The sequence below is a fragment of the Microcebus murinus genome, chromosome 4, assembly GCF_040939455.1.
Source record: "Microcebus murinus isolate Inina chromosome 4, M.murinus_Inina_mat1.0, whole genome shotgun sequence".
Classification (NCBI taxonomy): Eukaryota; Metazoa; Chordata; class Mammalia; order Primates; family Cheirogaleidae; genus Microcebus; species Microcebus murinus.
In genome coordinates this window covers 107965381-107975158 of record NC_134107.1, presented here as the reverse complement: position 1 = coordinate 107975158, position 9778 = coordinate 107965381, and the positions used below count along the sequence as shown (strand labels likewise).

At 46.6% G+C, this 9778-nt stretch overlaps 1 protein-coding gene across 2 annotated transcripts in view; it reads left to right on the top strand.

The window, feature by feature from the left end:
• Nucleotides 1-6133: 6133 nt before the first annotated feature.
• Nucleotides 6134-9778, top strand: part of OPCML (opioid binding protein/cell adhesion molecule like) — a 1057641-nt gene continuing 1053996 nt past the window's right edge. Inside the window, exon 1 of one of the 2 annotated variants that reach the window (XM_020286783.2) lies at nt 6134-6651. In XM_020286783.2, the coding sequence (XP_020142372.2) occupies nt 6375-6651 (277 nt within the window). In that variant the 5' untranslated portion in view covers nt 6134-6374. The remainder of the gene's footprint in view (nt 6652-9778) is intronic. The other variant, XM_012739629.2, reaches the window with a different exon arrangement.

Below are 9778 nucleotides of genomic sequence, written 5' to 3'. Positions count from 1 at the left end.
TTTATTACAAACAGCCGTTCTGGCCCACTTACTTACTCCCCCTGGAAAAACCCTCTATAAAACCCAAGGCTCTTCCCTTTTTTCTTGCGGACACTTTTTCACGTCCACTTACCTGCACTCAGATGTTCAAAAGAAGCAGCATTTTGCTACACATGAGGCTTCACATGTCCCTCTCTCGGCTCCGGCCTAACACCGGATAATGGCTGCAGCTCAGGGTGAAGGGTGGTGCTAGGGAATGCCTTTAAAACATGACACCAATAGATTACTCAATTTATTCAAGTATACTGAGAGAAATTTTAGAGTTTTGCAGGAAGTTTGGGGAGATTTAATGGGAGATTCATAGAAAATTAAGCAATTGAAACAAGGCAAATACTATCTCCAGGAAAAGCAGAAAGTTGCATGAGAAAGACAATAGTAAGAGTCATAACAATGTCAGTGCCAAGACTCAATGGAATCATACACTGTGCCAGCATTCATATCAAGTTAATGGAGGCAGAAGAGGTGTGAGGTTGGTGGTGAACGGGGCTAAATCCTCATCTTCTGTAGGAAGAAGTCAATATATATTTTAAACATTATTACATCAAGAAATGGAAGAATAAGCACATCTTTAAAAAAAATAATGACGCAAATACTATAAGAAACAGCCAGAAGAGTTGGAAGTGGCTGCTTCTGTGGACTGGGATTTTGTGTGCCATTTTCAATCTTAACCATTTAGTACTAGCAACCTGATAAACCATGTAATATATTACTATGATTAAAGTTTTTAAATTTAAAAAAATGTGTGACGCTGACATCTGAGTAGTAAATCTTGCTATGACTTCATGTAAGTGTATCAAAGATCTTTGAGGGAGGACGGAAGGAATTTGGTCTTTGGACTAAGACAGCTCTGAATGAACCCCAGCTCTGCCAGTGCTCTGTGCGGCCTTGGGGAACTCCCCACGGACGTGTCTGTAAAGTGTGTGCTGTGACATCTGCTTTGTGGGAGAGATCCGTGTGAAGAGAGGCTGTGGTGCGTGCAAGCCACCTCGCAGGAAAATTGGCACGCGGTGGGTGTTTCATAAATGGTAGTTATTGTTAAAACTATTGTTGGCGAAATCACAAGGGGGTTTCAGTCTAGGTCCAGCTGCTCATTGTACAAAAATCCAAATATTGAGACAATGAGGATTGCCAGGAAGAAAAATGTTTTAATGAGACAGAGTTGGGAGAAGCTGCCTCAAGTGGTCTCTCTTGGACTTTTAAAGGAGGGGCCGCGTGCGTTGGGGCAGGTCGTGGTGACTAGCAGGGGCTGTGTGCACTGGGGCAGGGTGTGGGGGATGGGGCGTCTTGGCTTTAGGAAGTCTGCCCAGGGGCCTTCAGAATCTCAGCTCCTTTGTTTTGCAGAAAATCCACCCTTTCTGTGAACAAACTCAAAGGCCCAGTAGTTAGCTAAGGGAGAGAACTATAAAAAAAAATCATATAGATGTCATTGACATTTGTTCATAGAGCCAGTTCCAGTTCTTGCGCATGACTGAGCTATTTTGTGAACATATTAAAAGTTTGGGGAAGTATCAGAAATAGATTAAGACTTGAGTCCAGAGGTAGGAGTGACTCATTGTGAGTCTCTGACTTCAGAAGAAGTGCGTATTCCTCTAGTCATAAGCCAGTCATTTAATAAATTATTGCTCCTTTGAACTCAATGGCACCTATGTGATTTAACGGAGTTAATGTGCCTCCCAGAGTCTTTAACTTGCTCTTAGGGAATCACTGACAGCCTGGGAGGCTCCAGTTCATTTTGGAATATTGAGAGATAAGTGGCAGAGTCAGATTTTAATCTGCAAGGTTTTATCATCTTCCCTTTTTTATTTTTTGCAGGTAAAATATCCCAGTGTTTCAATATCTAAAATTTCATCCTTTCTGTCCCATCGCTGGGCTCCAAGTGCACTAATCCATCATCTTAACATTATTTACCGTAGAGCTAATTTCAGTAAAAGGTTGGGTGAATGTGAACTACACAGGTCCAGTCCCTGCTCCGAGCTTTTGCACTTGATGTTTTTCCCGCCAGGAACAACTTCAGCTTTCTCTCCTCGGGGATGGCTCTTGCTGGGATCCCAGCGTAGAAGTCTCCTCCTCAGGGCAGTCTACACGCACTTGCCACAAACGTCACTGATCATGTGATTAACGAGGTAATGTCTGTCTCCTCCACTACTCTGTGGATTTGGATGGATGAGGACAGTCTTCTCTTGCTTCACATCCCACCTCTCCTATGTCACACACAATAGGTAGGTACCTGGCCGAGAGCAGATTTATAATAAATACTTATTTCATGAAGGAATATGTGAAGTACTAAAAGGGAATCACTTCATTCATGCACTCGTCTGTATTAAAAAGAAACAAAATATGGATCAGGGGAGTCCCCGTACCCTCGCCCGCCCAAGGTCACACAGCTTCTCTGATGACAGGTCACCTCTGAGGGCAGGGGACCGGCCCTGTCCTGGCATTCCCATTTCCCATCCGCCTCTAAGAAGCCATGGGAGGAAAGGAGTCCAGGCAGAAGGACAAGTGCGACAATCAGTTCCTCGCACAATTGCCCAGTCTCGGTTGGTTTGTTCCCCTACCTTATAGCTATTTAAACACAGTTTTGATGATTTTGTTTGCTTTGGAGGAAGAAAAAAAAAGATTCACAGAAGGTATAAAATTGCATATTATTTACCCCAGAGAAGAGAATAGTCCCTCTAGTAAATATGCATTGAAGCATTTTTATTTGTATTTGTATTTTTTTAAGATGTTTAAATAGACCCAGTAGACCGTAATATCTCTTTTCAGAGTTGGTGCCATCTATTGATTAAATATGCATTATACATTTCTTCTTCCACTTTTTTATAAATAAAAGAGACATATGTTTTAATCATATAATAGACCGAGAAGAATTATCAGCGAAAATACATATTTATGTGTTTCCTTAAGAAAGATTTTATTAGGCATACAAATTTTTAAAAATAAATTATTTCCTGATATACATTGAAGTTTGTTAAATGTGAATTTAATTAAGAGGTTCAGGGTGTGTGTGTGTGTGTGTGTGTGTGTTTGTGTGTGTCTATTACGAAAAAGGTTGGCAGGATAAATGGGTGTTTTTAAAACAAAAATATAGCTGACAGGGAAAAGTGAAAGAACATAAACTTTGAAGTAAGAAAGACTTAGATTTCTCTGATACCTATTACTCTTGGAGGAGGGGTTTGGGACTTTCTACAACCTGGTATATTTCTGCATCTGTGAAATGGGCTGGCAGTAAGGGTCCAGTGAGAATTAGGAGAAAATCTCCATGCAATTCCTAGGACTGAGACTGGCTCAATAAAGGTTGGGTCACAGTTTGGCTTTATACATTTTAAGGAGACAAAAATTCCACGTGAAGTCATAGATCGATACCATGTAAGGTATGCATTGGTTTGACCTGAAAAGGCATGATATCTCAAAGCAGGGCAGGAGCGTTAAAGGTTATAAGGGGCTTCAGAGATTTTTTGATTTGTAATTAGTTAACAAAATAAAGTTTTGTCTAAAGGCTTGGAATGTTTTAAGTTAAGGAAGTCTGTTAATTAGAGACAAGCCACTACATACCGACTCAAGTGGCCTGTTAAGCAAATTGATGGCTTGCAGGTGTGATCTAACTTTTGCCCTGCACTGTCTTAGGTCCTGTTGATAATTTAGTATCCTATTGTCACAAAGAGTCAGTTTTATGATCTCTATGTTAACATTAATGCTGGTCAATTGTGTCTAAACTCCAAAAGGGATGAGGTATAACTAGGCACGCTGATCTCCCTTCCCTCCACAGCTGGGAACTCATTTTTAATGTTTTCCTGTGGTCCCCTAATCCAAGAGGGGATCGGTTTAGTTAGCAGGGTGGCTTAGGATTTTATTTTTAGTTTACATGTATATTCAATAAAATGACAGTCCTCAACATTATAATTTCTTTTTAGGGAGGCTTTCACTTTGGAAACAGAAAAACCCGGGTTTAAATTTTGGCTGTGTCACTAACTAGATGTGTGACCTAACCTAAATTACCTAACCTCTCTGAATCTCGGTTTCTTCATCTCTCAAAAAGGCATAAGTACACCTTCCTGGAGGACAAGGCTGGGGATTAAGGGTGATGATATTTTTGAGACCTTAGGCCGGCAGTGAATGCACGGTGTCCGTGATTCACATGAAGCCATCAGTCACCAAGTCCTGCTGACGCTCCGACGTTTCACACACAGCCTCCTTCTTTTCCTCTCCCACTGCTGCCTCCCCGTTCTGAGTCTATCAAACCCGGGCCATACCTCCTAACAAGTGTGCTTACCTCAATCCATCCTGTACACTTCACCCAAATTAATTTCCATAAATTAACTCCCCCTCATTTATAACACTCCCTTGCTCAAAAAGAAATTAACTTTTCCCAGCAGCATTAGGGAATTTCTGAATCACTGGTGTAGGATCCTAGGTCCTTCTCTCTCTATCTCCCAGCTTTTCCCTGTAGGGTCTGCCCGTGTCTACCCTGTCCCCACCTCGAGACAGCACTGCACTTCTAGGACCCATCCGACCCCTCCCACCCACTTCAAGCCAGGTGTGCTCGGCCATGGTGATAATTCCTCTGAACTTCTGTAGGATTCCAGCAAGGTTCAAAGAATTCACGGATCAATTTGCTTGTGAATGACACGTTTGCAAGGATTGGCTGTACAGAATTTGACTTTAATACTTAGCGTGTGGGTGCCCTATTTTACGTACATTTGCAAATTCACAAATTCTAATTTTTGGCTGATCTCTTCAAATATATCGTATGTCCTTTGTAGACAAGAACAAATTATATTCTTCATATTTACAGCCTTGAGAAACATGACTTTATATTAAATAGGTATTCCCTAAACGCCAGAGGACGATACCATCATCATGTGTTTTCTATTTGACGCTGAAGTTTTCTGACCGGTTTACAATTAGAGAAGTAATCAATTGCTTTACTTCTTTAAAAGCAACCAAACCTGGTTATATAAAAAAGCAGGAGTTCAGTTATCCCCAAATAACTTGTTGGCAATTGGCAGCTTAATAGCGATTGTGTGGATTTTGCAGGAGGACAGACCTGAGTTTGAATCCTGACTGTCTGTAGCTGTGCAGCCTTTCACAAGTTGCCGAATCCTTCTCGACTTCAGTTTCAGCCTATGGAAGCCGAGGGGCAATGCTGCCTGCGGGCAGGACTCTGGGGAGGATTGACTGAAATAATCATGTGAACACCTGTCCCATAGCAGGTACTTGGGAAAACACTGGAATTTGCTGTGACAGAGAAGGGAAGACCACTCCTGCATAGAAAGCCACTCACAGACCTCCAGGTGTGCACTCACCTGAGGCGGGAAGGGAGCCCAGCACTGTGGGGGGTCTTCAAAGAGCACCCTGGGACACAGAGACAGCTTAGCCCTTCTGTAATACCCAGCGCTGTTCTTCTGCCAGATCCTCCAAGTTCAGAGTCTAGTTCACTGGCGGCGTCACTCAGCTGCAACTCGGCGTGCCGGTCCTAAGCACTTTATTTAGGGCAAGCCTTTTTAGAGGAGGGGAAAATTCTGAGGTTTTTCCACACCCAGAAATACTGTCTGTATGAACTGCTGTTCTCATTGGACTGTGAAAAGGAGAAGCAAAAAAAGATAGGAAAAAAAAAAAGGAAGGCAGAAAGCCACAAGTATCCTTCTGCGGCCTTGATTTCCAATGACTTTAGCGAGTCGCTGCCTCCTTGAGATCTAATCTGAATATATTCCTGTCTGTGCTACCATCATAGCAGTTGTTTGGGCTTCTATAGCATCTTGTCTTGGTAGAGTTTCAGAATGCTCTAATTGTGGGGAACTGGCCAATTCTCCTAGAATCTTTGGTGAAAAAACCTTAACATGCCCATCTTCCCACTGGGAAAACCAAATTGCTTCCCAGTGCTCCTAATGGCCGAATGGGGGAGTGGGGTGCAGGTTTATATGTCTGAGCTCTTCCTGTGGGCTGCAGTTTCTGCTCCATCCCTGCCTGGGGACCAGGAAGAAGGAAGGATGACAGGGAATTGGCATGGGCTTTGGTCATATTTCTGCCAAGAAGCAGCCTTCCTCTCCTCGTGTGCCTGGAGCCCCGCTGGGGTAGGGTCTAAAGCAGCAGCGCCAAGCCCTCCCCGCTGCCCACCAAGGAGCGGGTGTGTGCCCATGGGAGCCCCACCCTGGCAGACGCACACAGATACCATTGCCAGGGCTGGGCTGCAGCGAGGGGGTGAGTAAGGGGCAGGCTTCAACTCCCCTCGGAGTCAATCTTTCCAAACAGGAAAGTCTCCTTGTGTCGCTCAGGAGAGTGGAGCCAATGCGTGCCTTGGAGGAGGTCTGCTCTGAGCCCTGTGCAGATTGGTGCTGATGATTCTTACCAGTTGTGTGTATGTGCAAGAAAAAAAATCAGAGACGCTGCCTGCCTGCTCCCATCTCGCTCGCGCGCGCTCTCTCTCCTGCTCTCTCCCTCCCTTTGCAAACATTGGATTTAAACCTGCTCAGAATTCAGCACAGAGGAAGGCAGCCGCGGCAGCAGCAGCAGAAGCAGCAGCAACCCGGCAGCCAGAGCACCGCAGCGTCGAGATGTACCATCCCGCCTACTGGGTCGTCTTCTCCGCGACAACTGCCCTGCTCTTCATCCCAGGTACCAGAGAAGGGTGTTTTCCTGGGGCGATTGTGCGCTGCCTGAGCAGGAGAGGCAGGGGAAGAGGAGAGGCAAGGAGGAAGGGGTGAGGAGGGGAGCGTGAGATGCCTGTGAGTGAGAGGTGGGCTTGCTGTGTGCACGCACACACACTCGCTCGCTCACTCACTCGCTCACACGCACAGATGCTTCTAGCCGGGGATTTGCTCTATTCCAGGAGATCTGGTGAGCTGGGTTCAAGATCTGCACCGTGCTGTGAGGCACTGCTGTTTCTGTGAAAGGTACCAACTGGCATTAACCAGCTGTGGTCCCTGGGGTAGGAGAAGAGAGGTTTCAACTCCTAGCCACGAATCCTTCTTGCCGCCTATGTTGGGACCTGAATCCTTATTCCTCTCTCAGTCATGGTCTCTGTCTCTCAATAGGTCTAGATCTCTGCATTTCCTATCTCTCTCCCTGTCTCTCTTCTCTCTCTTCCTCCACTCCCTCTCCCTCTCTCCCCTCCCTCCATTCCTCCTCCCTGTTTGCGATCTCTCCTGCCACTCTCCCCATCTCACTCTCCCTGGAGCGCCTTCCTCCCCTTCCTGGCCCATTCCTTCCCTGCTCCTGAATCTGCCCATGCCTTTCTTGTCTCCCACAGCCCTTCTATGGCCTCCCATCCTTTCTTTATCCTTCCACCAAATGGGCAGATTATGCCCTTGAAATTCAGAGTCCTCTCAGTTCCTCCTACTCCTCACACCAGAAATGTGAATTTTCCTTGAATAATTTGGAATGTCTCTACTGAGAGAAGGTTGGGAATCTAGACCGTGAATTTGGATTTACCTGAATCTCCTCAGCCCCTCCCCTACCTTGCCCAGTGGTTTAAATGTGATCCTACCTCTCACAGCAGTTACTTGTTTGGGGAAAACAAATCTGCAGTGACACAGGTAAGATGCTGCAGTCCTACTAAAATAAGCTTAGTGGCAGCGTTGCAAAATCCAAGGTGTCTTAATAGATTTGATAATTGCACAGGAGTCCTTTGCAAGCAGACACTGAATGCCCACAGGCATCTTTCAAACAATGCTGAAGGGGCTAGGTTATGCTTGCCAAGGTTTCAGGCAGCATCAGAGGGTCTGTGGGGTTTCCATGCTAAACCCCAGCCCAGTTAGGATTTCCTTTTTTTTTTCCCAATTGAGATGCATGTATTGGGTTAAGCATTAGCTTAAATCTAAATTCCCATACATGTATACAAAGAAGCGAATGCTAAACCTTACCTGTCTTTTTATAGGTAAGACACACAATTTAACATTTTTATATTCAGAATCACTTGGTAGGGTTTTTTTTTTTGGAGGGGGGATTTGGTTTTAAGAACGTAATTCCCTAAGTGCTCCTAAACTGCCAAAGTGAAGTCAGAAAAATGGAAGTTTACTGGGAAGAAAGCAGGGAGGATTGGCTAAAAAAAGAAACCCAGCCACTAATGTTTTGTAATGCCTTTTGAAGATTGCACTTTTTCAAGCAGAGCTGGGCTCTACATAACCACCTTCCCGGATGTTTGTCTTAGGCAGAGAAGTTCAGAATGGGGATTGTAGTTGTTGTTGTTCTTCCAAATTCCAGCAGCCTCGTAGGGGGTTCAGCCTGCGCGGCTGTCTGGGCGGGAAGCAGTGCAGGCAGAGCGCTCAGTACTGCCCGGCCTGAGAGAGGAGCCAGGTGGGTGGGTGCCTGGGCCCACCGCGCCAGGAGACAAACTTTCCTGCCCATGCAAGTCCCTGCTGGACCTGGCGGCAGCTTCCCCTCCTCCCACGATGCCTGCGCAGGCATGGGGACCCCCGCCCCCGGGAATCCTGGCTGTGTGGATGCGCCCCTCACGCAGAAATCAGAGCATTACACTTGAGAAAGGGGAGGGAGTGAGCCCCGTCGGCAGACGCTGCATTGCAGTGCACCCTGAAGGAAGTCAGGAACTGGGTGATATCTCCCTCTAGGGGTCCCGTGGCACCCTAAAGCACAGCTCCACTGCCTCGGTGGGGAGCAGGCAGAGCTTGTTGCAGGAGAAGCACCCATGCCTAACGCAGGCTGGCTGCGTGGAAGGGGAATGAACCCGGCTTCCTGAGTCTGCGCTTCCTGAGCTGCCCGTGGCTGACGATGCTGAGCTCCCTCCCGCGTCCTCTGGGGAGGGCCAGGCACAGCCAGGTCCTGTCTTTGCACAGAACCTATCACCTGCTCTTTGTGCTAATTGTGCCAGGAGCCTGGCAGGAGAGATCCAGAACAGGGGGAGGAAAAGTTGGCATTGGGAGGTGTAAGTAGAGTGAAAGAAAACATCACATCTGCAGGGGGCCTGTGGGAAATGGAACCTGGCTGGGTCCAAAACTTCTGATGAGCTGCAGTGGCTTGCTTGTGACTTCTTTCCCATCTCTTTTACCTCCTCTGTTATAGCTTTAAGCTTCTTCTTCTTCTTTTTTTTCAAATGATGCTTTTTCTCCCATCGGGATTAATACCATCTTGTTAGCCATTTAGTTTCCCTGCGTCTAAAGACGGAAGGCTAATGCAATAATGCAACCCTGACCTGGTTAGGCCTCCACGCCGTTTTATTCTGCAGCTTCTATTTTTCTTGGTAAAACACGTTTCCATCCCAGAATAATTTTAAGGTTAATGCTGTTGTCGTCTGGTGCCTTCCAGGGGGAGACTGATGGCCATAAATTGCTTTTCTAAGCAGAATCTCTGGGCTGGGAAAGATGGTCACCAGTGGAGACTGCGAGGAGCCCACACCTAAGGCAGGCAGGTGGAGGGTGCAGGCTGACTGTCACACACAGCCGGAGACACGGCACGTGGTGGGAGTGAGTGTGCTGTCCCAGGTAGGAGGAGAGACAGGGTCTGCCCTTGGGTCTGGAGGCTCTGTGGGAAGATGAACAGCGTGGGAATATGGAAGTGACACCTGGACATTTGCATGAGAACCACCTAGGGGGAGGAGGCAGGTTGAAGTGTGCAGTCCCTGTCCCCATCTCGCCAGAGGCCTTGTTAACCAGGCTCAGGCCCTTCTCATGGCGTCCAGGCCCCACTGTCTGTCGTTTAAAAGCCAGTGTCGAGGTCCTGCAGCACTGGGGTCAAAGCGGTCTCCTGCCTGTCTTTTTTCTCCTCTAGCTCTGAGAATGGTGGCCGT